We start from the raw sequence: 19,296 nt of genomic DNA on the forward strand, positions 1-19,296 counted from the left end.
AATACCTTTCATTGGTTCAATATTTATAAATCCCACAGACACACTTAACCACTTTCAAACTTTTTCAAAATCTCACAAGGCATCGGCGTACGATAATAAAGTATAAAATAGGGCAGTGGTTCTCAACATATCAAAATAAACGTAACTAACAGTGTGGTTAGGGTTAGGGATCTAGAATGAAGAAGAGCATTGGTAACAACATGGTAGGAGGTGTGACAGGCAACACACACACACACACGCACACGCACACGCACACACACACACACACACACACACACACACACACACACACACACACACACACACACACACACACACACACACACACACACACCCCTAATAGCATGCTAGGATAGTTTGGTGGGTGCACACACTAAACTCCATTCAACAGCCTTTAGTAGGTTTCCTGTATTATTGTCCTCTTAACATATAACAAATGGCTTCACACAACACAGGGTTAAAAATTGTTCTTTATTTTTTAAGCTGCAGAGAATATTTTTGGCAAATGTTTGACTCTTTCTCTTACCACAGTGCTTCCTGGTTCTGGGCAGTGACGAAGGACCCGAGTGTAGATTCAGGCTGCCTTATATAGTGCCTGTCTGTTTGTAGTGAGCTAATCTCTCAAGAACAGATTCTGCTCTCCGCTTGAATCTGTCGGGGGGGTTCGTCATATCGCGTACGCACTGGCCTACAAGTGGGCGTGCCTTCAGATCAGGAAGCAGGCCGCGCTTTACCCAATCAAATGTAGTGGGCGGGATTTACGTGTCTGCCGATCCTTCCCCACTAGAAACAAACCGAAACTCATTAACAATAGCGTCCTCGGAGCAGACAAAACCACGGAAAGATATTCACATTTTAAAGGATCTACACCATGAATTTAAAAAAAATATTTGATATTTAATATCATATGGTGTATGTCCCTCAAACCTTTTTCAAAAGGTTTGAGCCTAAATCATCACTCAGATATACTCATCCCAAGTCAATTGTCTCTGGCTTATACAGCACTTTCAGCTGCAATACCAAAACGTCCTCTTGGGCAGGGGGGGGCTACTGAGCAATTCAGTTTTTTATTTTATTTTATATAAAAAAAAAAAAAATTTAAAAAAAAATCTGCATAAAAAGAAGCATCTAAGAAAAATACAAAATCGGAAAAAAAAACACTTTGAACATTTTTGAACAATTCCACCAAGTGTTTGAGGTGCCTGTTTCACCCACTTCCGGGGGGCGGAGCCAAAATCCGAGCCCGAAGTATTTGCTCGTAGACCCCCACTTAGGGGGGGTAGAAAAAGTTTCGGAGCGATTCGGGCACTTTTCATTTAGCATTGGGTTTGCCATCATTAATGTTTGTGACATCAGAAACATTTCCATTCTGAGATCGCCTGTTCAGACACGCCCATTCTGGAAATCCATGAAATGAGAAGGAATGACTGAATTTAAAAAAAAAACATTTTTTTTGGGTACAAGAGACACTGGGGACCCCAAAAAATACAAAAAAACAAGAAAAAAGTGATTTTCATGGTGTAGACCCTTTAACTTGCTCTTTCATCATAGAAACAAGTGGGCTTATAATCAAAACCATCCATGTTCTCTGGGAGAAGTGGTGTTAGTGTTCCGTGTATAAATATTGTTAGTGGGAATGAAAACATAGTCGCACCACCGGAAGTGAAAGGCTGAAGGCAGACCAAAACCCTGGTTTCCGTGCTCCATTTTGCTCCCCCCAGAGCTAAGTGAAAGAGTAAAAAACAGCAGAGGGCGCTGTTTTTCCTTTTTTATTTGGCGGTTCCCAGATTGGTAGTGAGCATGCTCAGTCCATCCATGCTGAACCATACCAACTGTGGGTTTGAGTAAATTGGGTAGCCTACACTAATTATTATTATTATTATGAAGTATTATTATTGTGGGAACCCTTTGTAATGTGATGACACTTTAAATGTGTTAAATGTGAATTGTAATGTGTTTGTAAATTAGGGAATAAAGTGGTTTGGGTGTAAATTGGGGAGTCAATTCAAGATTGGTACGGTCCAGTGGGAGGTGGCTTAGCTGAGTACTTATGCCCGAGTACGCATGAATCGTACTTCAGACAACCTCTTCCAGGCGTACCCGAGTGCGGAACACCGCTCCGTACCCGGAGTGCGGAACGCAGCGTTTACACTAATCACAACATGTGGCAAGTGGACCGGGTTGTGGACCCGGGACCCTAGTCTGAATCCGCCCTGAACTTTCCAGTGGACAGAGCAGATCATGTGATCATTAGTGGATCATGTGACAGGAGGCTCGTGGAGTGCGTCTACGTTTCACTCTGCCATCACGTTTTATTAGTTTAACCTTCACACCGCATCCTCTCACATCACTGATGTTCCTCTCATACATCAAAGACACTTGAATGTCAGGGTCAAGCACTACTTCAGCCCACAGACACACACCACTTCAGGGATTAAGGAGCAGAACATCGTGTATCGACCTGATAAGAATAAAAGAGAGAAAGGAATAAACTCGACCCCACCACCCCAAGAAAAAAAGAGGAAAAAAAGGAAATGAAAAAGAACAGGTAATCTTGACTCTCGCTCTTCTCCTTATAAAGATAGATCTATCTGGTGTGTGTGAGTGTGAGTGTGAGTGTGTGAGTGTGAGTGTGAGTGTGTGTGTGTGTGTGTGTGTGTGTGTGTGTGTACGCGCGTACGTGTGTGTGTGGGGGGGGGGGGGGGGGGTACAGCTGTTTTACATTTTTTTAATGTATTTTTTTTATCTGAAAAATTGTAGGAAATAATTTTGCATTTGTAAACACAAATCTTCTATTCTGGGGGTCCCTGGCATAACATATTTTCAGATGGGGGTCCGTGGACAGACAGACACACACACACACACACACACACACACACACACACACACACACACACACACACACACACACACACACACACACACACACACACACACACACACACACACACACACACACACACAGATAAGTGATATTATATTCACATTAATTCTGGGGGCCCTTGACTTGAAAAGGTTTGAGAACCACTGGTGTAGTAGATCAGCTATTTTCGGTACGCAACACCGGCGTGCAGCGAAGTATAAACCTGTCTTTAATAGTCGGGGGTAAATGTAGCATGGACAACAGCGGCCTGTCTGACCCGGAGCAGACGGGGAAGGCAGACGAGCCCCTCTCATCCTCGGGAGGAAATGGCAGCTATGTGCACGAGGCTCAACTGACCTCAAGAGGCCTTATTTGGTGAAGAAATGCCTCCAGAAATGCCTCCAAACTCTCCCCCCTCTCCCCCCGATTCCCGGGTAAGCTGTGGGTGAGAAAATACCAGCTGCTGCTCTTACATACAGTAGGTTTTGGCATTTTATGAATGAGGTCGTTGTAAATGTGGTTGTACGCGCGTTCAAGGTTATTTCAAGGTGAGATGTTTCTACACAGGTCCTTTGTTCTTCCATGATCACACCTGAGCTGTCAGAGTTGTAGCTGCTCCTTTCTGCGTTGTATCATATTTCTGCGTGCGGATGGATTAAATGTACAGATACATTGTCCAGGTAACCTTGTGTCACTTCAATTTGATCAACAATACGTTGGTTTGGTCTTTTGATGCACATCTTTTAAACTGCATAAATGTATAACCATTTAATTCTGCCAGTCTATAACTTCATAACTTCAAATCAACATTAGAATGTTCAGTTCTCAAACTCACCATCCTGAAAAAGCTGGCCTCTGCACGATGCAGCAATGGATTTAATCAACAACAAAATGATTCCCGTGACTATTAGTCTATTTAGACTTTTAGTGTGTTTCCATCCGTTCAAGTTTATGGTCGTATTGTACTTTTTAGGCCCGACCTCGATTATTCCAATAGTCGACTAATCAGTGGAGGGGAGTCTGAGTCTGAGTCTGAGTCTGAGTCTGAGTCTGCCAATCTCTTAGTCGAATGATGAAAACAAAAGAAGAAAAAAAAGACACAGAAGGTACAGGTTTATGATGGTACTGTACCTGTCGATGGATAAACACTACAGATCCCAGAAGTCTCCATGTTCCTCCCTGTCGATCCACATGCAGCATGCGCAGAATCTGCAGGAAACGGATCCCCCTGAACAACACAAAACAAAACTTGTAAAATCCTGAGTCTTGATTTAACTCTGAGAGGGTGCAAATGTAATCAAATTAATCAATGAAAACACACGCAGGCACACATGCACGCGCACACGCACACATTGACACACATACAGACGTCATCTTTAAATATATAATTTATATGCTTTGGTCAAATGATAGTCACATGATGGTGAACCCACAGATATGTGATATTATTATATTACATTCAAATGTGTGTCATGAAACACTATATAACACTAGATATACTGTACTCCAAAACAAACAGTATGTCTGGGCAGCAGTGCCCTAAAGGCTAGAAGAGCGAGTTTGTAACCAAATGGTTCCCGGTTTGATCTGGGAGGGGAAGTGAATGGTCACCACCCACGCCTCCCCCAACACCACTGAAGTACCCTTGAGCAAGGCACTGAACCCCCAACCCAAGACAGTGGTTGTACTGGGCAGCTCCGAGGTTTTAAAGTGTGAGTGTGGGGCAGGGTGTTCCCTCCCCTGGGTACAAATATATACAGTGTATGGATAAGGTCCTCACAGCACAAAAGAATAACATCAGGCCAGTAGCCTTGATACTTTCGTTATGACTGTAGAGGCGTTGCTACTGTATATTTTAATTACGATTATTACACGACTTGGTTGAATGCTTGATTCTGATTGGTCAATCACTGAATTCAGCGGCATATTATTATTGTATAATGACCTCTGAACTCAATAACAGAACGCTGTCTAATCAAAGACTCAGAGCACCTGGCTCATATCAATCTGTATCCAACATGTAAACAAACACACAGTGTCATTTACAGCTAAACATTGCTCTTAAGAATATTTTTTAAAACATTTGAACTGAAGTGAGACAGACAATGCAGTAACCAAATATTTATTCTATTTTTTATAGGCGACCACGTTGCCTTGGACGCACCTGGCATAAATTAATGGAATACTTGAATTACCATAAGCAATGAAATCCTTTGTTTTGTTACTTTTGGGTCAAATTATTAATGTCTTTATTATGTAGCCGTGTAATAAGCGGGATAATCAATGGGGAGCAGGTCTATTTCTCAACCATGACCTGCTCCCCATTGATTATCCCTTGCTTATAACGTCCCAAAAAACCTTTAGGAACAGATATCTACAATATCCAGGGACTGACTGAAAAGCAGGTGTTTCACCTGGATGGCTGTGGTTTAGCAGGCCGTACTGTAGCAGTGCAACGCTTCAGATTGGCTAGAGTGCCAATGCTAGCGAGCATAACGTTTGTATATGTTGAAATGAAGAATGTTTATATGGGCAACAATTTGCATACAAATGTCTACAATACCTGATTGCAGAGGTGGCAAACACCTGGCCGTTGGACCCCACACTCAACACGATGACTGAGGCGATGACCACTATCAAATCTGTGGAAGGAAGGAAGGAAGGAAGGAAGGATCATAAAAAAACAGACAGAAAGAAAGCAAGAAAGAAAAAGGGAAAAAAAGCAAGCAAGAAACAAACAAAAAATCAAAACAAACAAACAAACACAAAGAAATATGTTTACACAGGCCTTTTAACATGCGCAGTGGTGGAAAAAGTACTCAAATGTTTTACTTAAGTAAAAGTATCAATACAGCATTGTAGAACTACTCTGTTACAAGTACAAGTACGGAATTCAAAATGTACTTGAGTAAAAGTACAGAAGTATTGGTATCAAAATATACTTAAAGTACAAAAGTAAAAGTACTCACTATGCAGAATGTCCCATTTCACAAGTTTTCAAATGTTTCAAATGTACAAAAATCTTTTGAAAATAGCAGATCTACAAGCTCACAATGCGTCGCATTGCGACGCATTGTGAGCTTGTAGATCGGCTATCTTCAAATGGCCCAAATGTATATAGGGCTGAAGTGGTTAATGTATGTTTTATAATAATAATCAAAATCTACAAAGTAACTAAAGTTTGCAAATAATTGTAGTGGAGTAAAAGTACAATATTTGCCTCTGAGATGTACTGGAGTAGAAGTAAAAGTACTGAAAATTGCAAATACTCCAGTAAAGTAAAAAGACCTACATTTTTTACTTAATTACAGCACTTGAGTAAATGTACTTAGTTACTTTACACCACTGAACATGCGGTATTAGAGTGCTACAACTGTTATCAAGCAGTGAAACGTGTGCTTGGAGTCTAGAATGGAGCACGTTAGCGATATGCATCGCATGACGTGGGCCCACTACAGGAACAAAGGATTTGGCCAGGTGCACCTATAATAGATATGGGCTTCCTGATGAAGCGGAGACGTCCTTTGATGCCCACATATTTGCTGCGGCAGCCGGCAGACCACAGGCGGACCACGTACTCTGTGCCAAAGAACAGCACCAGAACGATCTCCTGTAGGAGGACAGAGCAAACACACACACACACACACACACACACAGAACAAAGAGTTATAATTTACTTGTATGCCAGTCGAAGAGAAAATATACAAACCGTAACCACTTAAGCCCTAGTTTATAATTCATCGTACAGCGGTGTCGTTCACAAAATATCTATCTACAAGCTCAGAACGAGTCTCTGTGAACATCTTTATTGTCACATCACAGGTTTACAGAAGTAAAAAAAGTGGGTGAAATTAGTTTTCGTGCATATTTCCATCGTACTGTTATTTCCATTGAAAAAAAAGGGGGGAAAAGGAAGAAGAAGAAGAGGGGGGGGGGGGCAAGGGGGAAAGAGATCGAATAAGAATATACATACATTTGCACATAGTACCCATGATGCTAGTTTAACTCTTTACCTGCCATTGACGAGATTTCTCGTTTTTCTCTGCATGGCTCAGCCAGCCATCGACGAGAAAAACGAGATTTTTTTTTATTTATTTTTTTTACTTTTTAAATTTTTCGTTTATCACAAAGGAAGCAGGAGATAACGCGATTCGAAGATTTTCTGCTCCATTCACTTCAACGTTAAAAAATAAACGGAGACAAAATTCACATTTTACCTATTTTTGCAATGTATTTTCTATGGCAGGGAGGGGGGTAGATTGTGTATATACTCTGGCAGTTAAAGAGTTAAGGTGCTAGAAAACGAAAAAAAAAGAGACAAAGGTCAGTGCGTTGTACATGGGATTAAGGTGCAAAATGTCAGTGTGTGTCGACCGCATAATCCACATAAGGTAGACTGACTGACACTGGTTTAATCCGCAAGTATGTCCATGAGGAAGAGCAAAGAAAAAGTCCAAGTCACTTGTCCCTGGTGTAATCCACAGGTAGGTGAGACACGTTGTGAGCTTGACAATGTTCAATTTTCACTAGGTGTAAAAAAATACATTTTAAAAAAACACATTCAAAAGGATATGGTCGCTGTCGGGCAGAAACTTCTCATCTCCATATTCCTTTTGTGTTTTTTCGTAAATTAGCGCCCTGTGACGCTGATCATACTGCAGCATACTGCACAGAAAAGCATCACAAGTAGCAGATCTACAAGCTCGAAACGCGGCGCGAAGCGACGCGTTTCGAGCTTGTAGATCTGCTACTTTAGATGCTTTTGAATTTGAATCCTGAACAGTAACAGTTTTGGACATATGAGGTTTCCACCCGACAGAGACCATATACGATAACATTGCTAACTAACAAATCATACAGTATCATTCGTGACAGCGCTGATCATCACAGCAGCGTTAAGACTATAATCCGACGGCAATTACCATCAATCACAGAAGATTTGACATTCTGATATGAGTGGGGGGTCTGGACAGGTACGTTGACAGAGAAGGAGAGAAATGGAAGGTGGTCTGGAGGTAAAGCAGGCCCACCCACCCACAGGAGAGGAGACGGAGGCGGGGTTATAGTGCCGGTGATGACAGACGGCTCATATTCAGGCCAGGTTCACAATGGCTCAGTGATTGAAGGTGCAGGGTTCCACGTAGTATGTCTGACAACAACAACACTACTTACTGCCTACAGGGTAGAAAACAGAAACCTCTTATCTCCATATTCTAACCTAAAATGAACGCCCTACTTCATACATGGGCAACTGGCGGCTCGGGGGCCACATGCGGGCGGCCCCCACCTTCACTTAATGTGGCCCGCAGGTTAATATGGGAATTCTGATATATTATTGATTTCAGCTGCTATGATTCCTAACATGCAAACATGACCCGCTTTAATTACTTCAGTCTATATTAGTAGCTTAAAGTTGTACAATGCAGAATCACAAATAACGATTTTTAGCAACCTCTGCTGGTCACTACCGTCACTGCATACAATTTCCGTAGTCCTCGATTACCCAGAATTCCATTCGTTTTCACCGGAAGCCAGAAGTGTTTCAAAAAGCGATCTTTTAATTGTTTTATACTATCTACGGATCGTTTCTCTTAGCCAGTGGAGCATTAGTTACCATGAGCTGTGCTTTCTTTTTCTGTTCTTTTTCCATCTTCCAATCCTACATTCTCTTAACATCAGCGTGAGGTTCCTTTTTGTTATTAGCACGGTAGTTCCTGGCCAAACAGGAAACCGTTGCGCTAGTTCCTGGCCGACGTCATGACGTCGGCCAGGACGTCGGCCACGACGTCATGACGTTGGCCAGAAACGTCATTTTCCTGGGAAAGTCCCCCCCATCCGCGTTCAATAGAAAATATATAAATAAAAGGCTTCCGGGGGTGAAATTCATGGAGTGGGTGTTGTGAAACTTTTGCCACTCACAAAAGATATACAATTTAACTTTAGTTTTGTTGAAAACGTTACCTAGTATGCCTTTAATGACTAGTATTAACATTCTATTGTCTTTTTTTATGTCCGATGTATTTGCATTTAAGTTAACATGCGTATAACTGAATGCATTTGAAATTGAATAAAAATGTTACTTTTCAGGATTCCAATAAAAAAATAGCAACAAAAAAAATCTAGATTCCAATTCAGAAATAGCAAAAATAGCAGATCTACAAGCTCAAAACGCGACGTGTTTTGAGCTTGTAGATCTGCTGTTTTTGCTACTTTTTGTGTGACATAGAATGGCGAAGTACGGCATTCATTTAGGAAAAAAGTTTAAATACAGAGATAAGAAGTGTCTGCCCAACAGTATATGCAATGTGTTCCTCTGGAGTGACTTTGGAAATATAGTGGCCCTCTCCATCAACAAAGTTGCATCACCCCTGTCCTACTTGATCATACTACAGCGTCACACAAAAGCATCAAAAGTAGCAGATCCGCAAGCGCCGCGTCTGGAGCTTGTAGATCTGCTGCTTTTGATGCTTTCGAATTTGAATCTGTAAAAGTTAGAGTTTTGGACATATGAGGTTTCCACCCGACAGAGACCATATGCAGGCTGGTTCATCATGTCGGGAGTTAAGATCTCTATTGTTCAACGTTGCAAATGTAGACATTTCTGCCTCGCTTGGAGCTGGAGATGAACTGATTTACAGTAAAGGGACAGCAGATAACACAGACATGTTACTGTTTTTTTTCTCCCTTCCATATCTCTCTACACCTGCTCGCCTGTTAGGCTGTGTACAGTAGGTGCTCAGATTATCTACATGTACATCTGCGTTGTATGTGCTTCCCTCTTTAGATGTAGTGGAGTAGAAGTATCGTATCAAGGAATTAAAGGTAGGGTGAGGAATATTTTTTGGTTAAAACAAAAAGGTTTTTGTTTAAAATAGTACTCATTGCTATAGAGGTGTTTGTTCAGTAACAGGGGTCTCCCTGTCTCTCCAACTCTTTATTAAACAGAAAATACATTTTCAGGTGGGTTGCAAAATAGCCAATCGGGAGAGAGTACCCATTTATCAGCTTAATATTTACGGTATAGTGTTCCAGTTCCAATTTTGTCTGCTTATCACTTCCAACTTCACTTGTTTAATCTGTATCCTGTCTGAGTTCTCTATCCTGATTGGATCATATTGGTATCCTGACCTGAAAATGCATTTTCTGTTTAATAAAGAGCTGGAGAGAGACGGAGACTCCTGTTACTGAACAAACACTCTATATCAATGAGTACTATCAGAATATAGAGCTATTTAACACTTATTATAACCAAAGAAAATCACTTACCCTACCTTTAAACTACTTTTGCTTTAGATAAAAGCACCATAAAATTGTACCTTGAGTACAGAACTTGAGTAAATGTACTTAGTTACTATCCACCACTGTGCATTGTGAACCTGGATGCATGTCTGGTGACTGGGTGATAAGGCCTGCCAGCCAGTTGGAGGTCCTGTTGGGCTCTCCCCCCCCGCCCGGTGGCCACCATGTATCCATAATATTTAGCCTCTAAGTGTTGGGTAATGACCCTGGGCCATGTGGGTAATGACCCTGGGCCATGTGGGTAATGACCCTGGGCCATGTGGGTGGCCTTCCAACTTGATTGCTTGGACTGGCTGCTCTCTGAGCGCCGTCCGTATGACACCCAATACTGTGAGTACTGCTGATGCAACAACATGCTACCACCCCCACCCCAGTATACACGCACACGCACACGCACGCAAACACACACACTCACCAAAACAGGTCACCAAACAATGACCTGTTCATTCAGGTCAGATCACAGTAAAATCCTCAGTGCTCATTTAATTCAGAGATGTTCAGAACCAAATGGAAACTAGAAAAAGTGCTCCTCGGAGCACAGGTCTCCGCCAGGTCAGGTAGGTTATTGTGGCCTCCTGGTGGCGCTATAATAGGCCAATGTTTAAAGGGTACCATTTGTTCTTAGGCCTTGCACGGCAATCGGACACTGCATTCATGGTTTGAGGCATTTTGTGCAACATTTCTTTTTGCTAAATTAGACCTGCTGGTGGCGCTATAACAGGCCAATGTTAAAAGGGTGGCATTTGTTCCTCAACGTGCAAAGTTTGACCGCAATCGGACGGTGCGTTCATGATTTGCAGAATTTTGTTCAAAACAAGCCACTACTGCAAACTTTAGATGTCAATCTTTGCCAATGAGGATGGAATATGAAAAATCAAACACATCCGTCTTGATCACATGACTATGGAGATCATGTGTACCGATTTGCGTGAAATTTTGATAAAATCGGAAGCAGTAATATAAAGAAATGTGTTTTACATAAGTCGGCCTCCTGGTGGCGCTATAAAAGGCAGATGGGAAAAATGCAGGGCAAAGGTTTTTCCTTGACCTCTAGGGAGTGCGCATACAAAGTTTTACACAGATCGGTGCAGTTATAGGTAAAAACATGAATCGGCCTGTTATAGCGCCACCATGAGGCTGATTTGAAAATTTTCAAGTGGCATTTCTTCCTCGGCATAGTGGAAATATGCGTTCAAAATTTCACCGAAATTGCATGCTGTGTTCATGATTTGAGGCATTTTGTTGAAAATGGAGCACTCCTGCAAACTTTGGAAGCCATTTTTAGCCAATCAGGATGGAATATGAAAAATCTGAAAGATGAGTTTTGTTTAATGACTATAGAGATACTGTGTACCGATTTGCGAGATTTTTGGACAAAATCTGTGGGAGTACTGTCAAAAAATATGTTTAGCACAAATCGGCCTCCTGGTGGCGCTATAAAAGGCCCATGGGAGAAATTTGGGTCAGAAGTTCGGAATTGGCATCCAGGGAGTGTGTGTGCACAGTTTCGCTGCGATCAAGCCAACGGTGGCGGAGATTAGCTGGTGACTGGTGACGGACGGACGGAAGGACGGACACACGGACACACGGACGGAGGGTAAAACATACTCTCTCAATAAGGCACTGATGTGCAAATGTGTCACAACGCTCATGTTGGTTGAGCAAGAGAAAGAGAAACCGGATTGGAAGACACAATAGACAGACAGACAGACAGACAGACAGACAGACAGACAGACAGACAGACAGACAGACAGACAGACAGACAGACAGACAGACAGACAGACAGACAGACAAAGGGACAGACAGAAAGAATGACAGAGACAGACAGAGACGGTTCAGTGAGTCTCTATAAGGTCCAGTTCAGTTGAACTTGAGCGGCCAGCCATGTCACTATTATTGTTTGCCCTACGAGGAGAGCAGCAGACTACATTTCATTAATACCCTGAACTGCTGTGTGTCTACAGTATATAACATTACCCTGTACTGCTGCTGTGTGTCTACAGTATATAACATTACCCTGTACTGCTGCTGTGTGTCTACAGTATATAACATTACCCTGTACTGCTGCTGTGTGTCTACAGTATATAACATTACCCTGAACTGTTGCTGTGTGTCTACAGTATATAACATTACCCTGTACTGTTGCTGTGTGTCTACAGTATATAACATTACCCTGTACTGTTGCTGTGTGTCTACAGTATATAACATTACCCTGTACTGTTGCTGTGTGTCTACAGTATATAACATTACCCTGTACTGTTGCTGTGTGTCTACAGTATATAACATTACCCTGTACTGTTGCTGTGTGTCTACAGTATATAACATTACCCTGAACTGTTGTGTGTCTACAGTATATAACATTACCCTGTACTGTTGCTGTGTGTCTACAGTATATAACATTACCCTGTACTGTTGCTGTGTGTCTACAGTATATAACATTACCCTGTACTGTTGCTGTGTGTCTACAGTATATAACATTACCCTGTACTGTTGCTGTGTGTCTACAGTATATAACATTACCCTGTACTGCTGCTGTGTGTCTACAGTATATAACATTACCCTGTACTGTTGCTGTGTGTCTACAGTATATAACATTACCCTGTACTGTTGCTGTGTGTCTACAGTATATAACATTACCCTGTACTGTTGCTGTGTGTCTACAGTATATAACATTACCCTGTACTGTTGCTGTGTGTCTACAGTATATAACATTACCCTGTACTGTTGCTGTGTGTCTACAGTATATAACATTACCCTGTACTGTTGCTGTGTGTCTACAGTATATAACATTACCCTGTACTGTTGCTGTGTGTCTACAGTATATAACATTACCCTGTACTGTTGCTGTGTGTCTACAGTATATAACATTACCCTGTACTGTTGCTGTGTGTCTACAGTATATAACATGACCCTGTACTGTTGCTGTGTGTCTACAGTATATAACATTACCCTGTACTGCTGTGTGTCTACAGTATATAACATTACCCTGTACTGCTGCTGTGTGTCTACAGTATATAACATTACCCTGTACTGTTGCTGTGTGTCTACAGTATATAACATTACCCTGTACTGCTGTGTGTCTACAGTATATAACATTACCCTGTACTGCTGATGTGTGTCTACAGTATATAACATTACCCTGAACTGTTGCTGTGTGTCTACAGTATATAACATTACCCTGTACTGTTGCTGTGTGTCTACAGTATATAACATTACCCTGTACTGCTGTGTGTCTACAGTATATAACATTACCCTGAACTGCTGCTGTGTGTCTACAGTATATAACATTACCCTGTACTGCTGTGTGTCTACAGTATATAACATTACCCTGTACTGTTGCTGTGTGTCTACAGTATATAACATTACCCTGTACTGCTGCTGTGTGTCTACAGTATATAACATTACCCTGTACTGCTGCTGTGTGTCTACAGTATATAACATTACCCTGTACTGCTGTTGTGTGTCTACAGTATATAACATTACCCTGTACTGCTGTGTGTCTACAGTATATAACATTACCCTGTACTGTTGCTGTGTGTCTACAGTATATAACATTACCCTGTACTGTTGCTGTGTGTCTACAGTATATAACATTACCCTGTACTGTTGCGTGTCTACAGTATATAACATTACCCTGTACTGTTGCTGTGTGTCTACAGTATATAACATTACCCTGTACTGCTGCTGTGTGTCTACAGTATATAACATTACCCTGTACTGCTGCTGTGTGTCTACAGTATATAACATTACCCTGTACTGCTGCTGTGTGTCTACAGTATATAACATTACCCTGTACTGCTGTGTGTCTACAGTATATAACATTACCCTGAACTGTTGCTGTGTGTCTACAGTATATAACATTACCCTGTACTGCTGTGTGTCTACAGTATATAACATTACCCTGTACTGCTGCTGTGTGTCTACAGTATATAACATTACCCTGTACTGCTGTGTGTCTACAGTATATAACATTACCCTGTACTGCTGCTGTGTGTCTACAGTATATAACATTACCCTGTACTGCTGTGTGTCTACAGTATATAACATTACCCTGTACTGCTGTGTGTCTACAGTATATAACATTACCCTGTACTGCTGCTGTGTGTCTACAGTATATAACATTACCCTGTACTGCTGCTGTGTGTCTACAGTATATAACATTACCCTGAACTGCTGTGTGTCTACAGTATATAACATTACCCTGTACTGCTGCTGTGTGTCTACAGTATATAACATTACCCTGAACTGCTGTGTGTCTACAGTATATAACATTACCCTGTACTGCTGCTGTGTGTCTACAGTATATAACATTACCCTGTACTGCTGCTGTGTGTCTACAGTATATAACATTACCCTGTACTGCTGTGTGTCTACAGTATATAACATTACCCTGTACTGCTGCTGTGTGTCTACAGTATATAACATTACCCTGAACTGCTGCTGTGTGTCTACAGTATATAACATTACCCTGTACTGTTGCTGTGTGTCTACAGTATATAACATTACCCTGTACTGTTGCTGTGTGTCTACAGTATATAACATTACCCTGTACTGTTGCTGTGTGTCTACAGTATATAACATTACCCTGTACTGCTGCTGTGTGTCTAAAGCAGGGGTCTTCAACAGGGGGTCCGGGGCCCCTAGTGGGTCCTCAGGGTTACTACAGGGGGGCCGCTAAATCTTTGCGTGACATGATTTTATTTTCACATTAACTACTAGCATCCCATTTCTGAGGAGAACTTTAGCCAAAAATAGCAGATCTACAAGCTCACAACGCCTAGCGCTGCGAGGCGTTGTGAGCTTGTAGATCTGCTATTTTTCGCAAAGAGGTTTGGTGTAGAGGGAAAAAAGAGCAGGCCAAGTAAAAAAAATAAATGTTTAATTTGCAACACAATTTGATACAATATAGAGGGGGTCCCTGCTTCATCTCTCTCTCAGCTAGGGGGTCCTTGGTCGTTGAAGACCCCTGGTCTACAGTATATAACATGGTGCCATCCACACTGCAGCCATCTGTGACTCAAGATCTACAGTATGAATGATGAGAACACACAAGGCTATTTTACCAATATTGTCCACATTTAAAGGTGATATTTCTTTGGTTTAAACAACACGTTTTATGTTAAAAGGTTAAAGCAATTATTTTGTGATAGTAAATAGTGCTATAGAGTGTTTTTTTCAGTAACATGAGCCTCCCTGTCTCTTCAGCTCTTTAATAAACAGAAAATACATGTTCAGGTGGGTTGCAAAATGTCAGCCAATCAAGAGAGAGAACCCATTTATCAGCTGTGTTCCAGTTCCAATTTTGTTTGCTCATTTATTTGTGTCATCACGTCCAATATCCTGATTGGTTCAAATTGGTATCCCTGAAAATTCATTTTCTGTTTAATAAAGAGCTGGAGAGACAGGGAGACTCCTGTTATTGAACAAACGCTCTATAGTAATGATTACTATCAGAATATAGAGCTATTTAACACTTATTTTAACCAAAGTAAATCACTTATCCTACCTTCAACTCTGCAAAAGTACAAAAGCGTTACAAAAGGCATACATTTCACTGTGACAGGCTGGCAGGGCTATAATGGCAGATAGTATAAAATCAGCCTAAAGAGTCTAAAAGTGGATTCATTATTTAACACTTTATTTAAATTTCTCTATTTGAGAAACTATATGAAAGAAGAGAATAAAAGCATGCATGCAGTGATTTGACGGCAGCATTCACCCAACACTGGGCTTTCAGTTATTGTAACATATTATAATTGTGTTTTGGGGTGTTTTATACATCCGTAAGTGATGGGTCGTGAAGACAAGGCACGTAAATAAAAGCTCAGTCATTCATCAATTAAAGACAGAGGAAAATGTAATTGAAGTGCTTCAAGTGACGGTCTAAAATGCAAGGTGAAAGTGTGACACACACACACACTAGGGCATTAACAGAATAGTCGAATATTCGAATATTCGACTATCAAACCACTATTCGACTATCAAACCACTATTCAAAAAAAAAAAGGGGGGGGGGGTTTAGTGGGTTTTCTACAGCAGACACGCAGCTGTAAGCTCTGGTGTGACGTCAACTCGCATTCCTTGAGTAGAGTCATCAATGCCATTAAAAAATATATATGAAAAACCGCCCCTATAAGTGAGGTTTGGATATTTGTACAATTTTGTACAATTTTATTTGTACAATTTGTACAATGCACCGTGATTGGCCAATCACAGTCTATTCAGGACTGTGATTGGCCAGTGTCACATGACACATGTGCATAGCCCTATATAAGAAACCATAACTTGAAAAAAAACATAACGTTGTTTTTTTTAAGTTATGGTTTCTTCCATCATAAAGAGTGTTTCAATAAATGTATTTATCTTTTGTACATGATTGGTTGACTCCATTCAGTATTGTGATTAGCTAGCAAGACACCGCCCACTTCACACAGGGTGTGATTTTTTAAATTATATTTATACTTATAGGTCGAATAATTCGAATGCTAAAAATCACTATTCGTGAATGCCCTAACACACACACACACACACACACACACACACACACACACACACACACACACACACACACACACACACACACACACACACACACACACACACACACACACACACACACACACACACACACACACCATAATGCATCAGTGCACACAAGCACTAACCCATATACATTGTATTTACATAAACTGTGCTCCATGGTGGCTTATACCTCCAGTAAGCTTTCCTGATAAACCACAGATGTAATCTAACCCCCCCCCCCCTCCCCAGCTGAACACAGTTAAGGCCCACAGGTTACCCTGCTGGTTCTCCTCATCTATTTTAGGGAGATACATCTGCATTAAATCATGTCACTTATGGCCCAGTTGGAACGGATATTACAGTCACATCGTTGGGTAAAAGGTGTTCTACATACCGGCTCAAAATGGTATCACAGAGTGGTTAATTATAACTATAATGGTCTGTACCACAAAACACAGACATTAACCCTAAAATAAACTACATCAGAAACTATGAGGTCTGATCAACAACAGACAATAACAAACAGACAACAACAATTGTGCAACTTGCTGCGTTCACACAGGCAGCGACAGAAGACACAGAGATACAAAGTGACGCAGCGTTGTCGCTGCAGGTGTCCGGCGAGTGTGAAAAATATGAAGGGAAATATTAAAAAGAACACAGAACTGGCTGACGGAATTATAGTCTTACAAGCAGGAATTGTGTGAAGAGAGAAAGCGAGTGGAAATGGTTCACCACTTAAACTGTATATGGTTGACCGGAGTCCCTCATGGCTCTATACTAGTGTCTTTTCTGTTTTCTGTTATTGTGGGGAAAAGTTTCGATGAAATAAATGCGTTGCAACGCCACAAAACGCCACAACATGGATGCCGGGGTTTAAGTGGTCAAACAACAGTTGGTGGTTTTGTAGCTTTGTAGCTGTAGTTGAAGGCAGCTCAACTTGGATTGTAGCTTTTGTAGCAGCTACAAACACCGGGCGTCGTGTTGTCTTCAAATGTCATTGGCTTCCATTGAAAATGAATGGTAGCCTGTAGCTTTGTAGCAACCAGTGTGAATGGAGCATCAGGGACCTGAGGCCTAACGGGTTGGTTGGTCGGTTGGTTGGTAATGCTGCTAAGTGAACTTTGACACTGAACTGAAGCCACTGCTCTTGCTGTGTCAGACAACTGTAGTCTGAGTGACTGTGTGTGTGTGTGTGTGTGTGTGTGTGTGTGTGTGTGTGTGTGTGTGTGTGTGTGTGTGTGTGTGTGTGTGTGTGTGTGTGTGTGTGTGCGCGTGCGTGCGTCCAGGTCTGACTGGCTTTACTTTGGCTGCTCCTATGAAAGCCAAATATCCTGAAGGACTAATGTCCTGTGCCATCCAAAACAAGCAGCCTGTGATTCATGGATGTCAACTAACCCTGAACTTTCTAAGTATAGCTACTACTGCTGATACACACCGCCATGACACTACACTACACTACACTACACTAACACACACACACACACACACACACACACACACACACACACACACACACACACACACACACACACACACACACACACACACACACACACACACACACACACACACACACACACACGACAGTCCAATAGAATTACTAAGTGTGTCTTTATAAGTCTGACCACTGCTGTTCATGACTAATGAAGCTACAGAGAGAGAGATGGAGAGAGAGAGAGATTGGTGAGTCAGACAGAGGGAGTGAGAGATAGGGAGGGAGGGGGAGAGAGATAGAGGGGAGGGAGGGAGGGAGGGGTGGGGTGAGACAGAGAGGGAGGGAGAGAGAGAAACAGAGAGACAGAGACAAAGAGGGAGGGAGAGAGACAGAGACACGGAGACAGAGACAGAGAGACAGAGAGACAGAGAGACACGGAGACAACGGAGACACGGAGACACGGAAACAGAGAGAGAGAGAGAGAGCGAGAGAGAGACAGAGAGACAGAGACAAAGAGGGAGGGAGAGAGAGAGAGAGAGAGATGAGAGAGAGAGAGAGAGAGAGAGAGAGACAGAGAAAGAGAGAGAGAGGGGGAGACAGAGAGACAAAGAGACACAGAGACACAGAGACGAGAGAGAGAGAGAGACAGAGAGAGAGAGAGAGAGAGAGAGAGAGAGAGAGAGAGAGAGAGAGAGAGAGAGAGAGAGAGAGAGAGAGAGAGAGACAGAGAAAGAGAGAGAGAGGGGGAGACAGAGAGACAAAGAGACACAGAGACACAGAGACGAGAGAGACAGAGAGACAGAGAGAGACAGAGAGAGACAGAGAGAGAGAGAGAGAGAGAGAGAGAGAGAGAGAGAGAGAGAGAGAGAGAGAGAGAGAGAGAGAAAGAGAGAGAGAGGGGGAGACAGAGAGACAAAGAGACACAGAGACACAGAGACAGAGAGAGAGAGAGAGAGAGAGACAGAGAGAGAGAGAGCGAGAGAGAGACAGAGAGACAGAGACAAAGAGGGAGGGAGAGAGAGAGAGAGAGAGAGAGAGAGAGAGAGAGAGAGAGAGAGAGAGAGAGAGAGAGAGAGAGAGAGAGAGACAGAGAAAGAGAGAGAGAGGGGGAGACAGAGAGACAAAGAGACACAGAGACACAGAGACGAGAGAGAGAGAGAGACAGAGAGAGAGA

At 42.0% G+C, this 19,296-nt stretch overlaps 1 protein-coding gene across 1 annotated transcript in view; it reads right to left on the reverse strand.

The window, feature by feature from the left end:
• The window catches only part of kcnq1.2 (potassium voltage-gated channel, KQT-like subfamily, member 1.2), a gene marked incomplete at both ends in the record, with an annotated part of 67,432 nt that overhangs the window by 38,303 nt on the left and 9,833 nt on the right, over positions 1-19,296 (reverse strand). The window contains 3 exons of the mRNA XM_080438258.1: positions 3,995-4,091; positions 5,427-5,505; positions 6,347-6,473. Coding sequence (XP_080294384.1) covers positions 3,995-4,091; positions 5,427-5,505; positions 6,347-6,473 — 303 coding nt within the window. The remainder of the gene's footprint in view (positions 1-3,994; positions 4,092-5,426; positions 5,506-6,346; positions 6,474-19,296) is intronic.

Source organism: Gymnoscopelus braueri (genome assembly GCF_963280865.1).
Source record: "Gymnoscopelus braueri genome assembly, chromosome: 9".
Lineage (NCBI taxonomy): Eukaryota > Metazoa > Chordata > Actinopteri > Myctophiformes > Myctophidae > Gymnoscopelus > Gymnoscopelus braueri.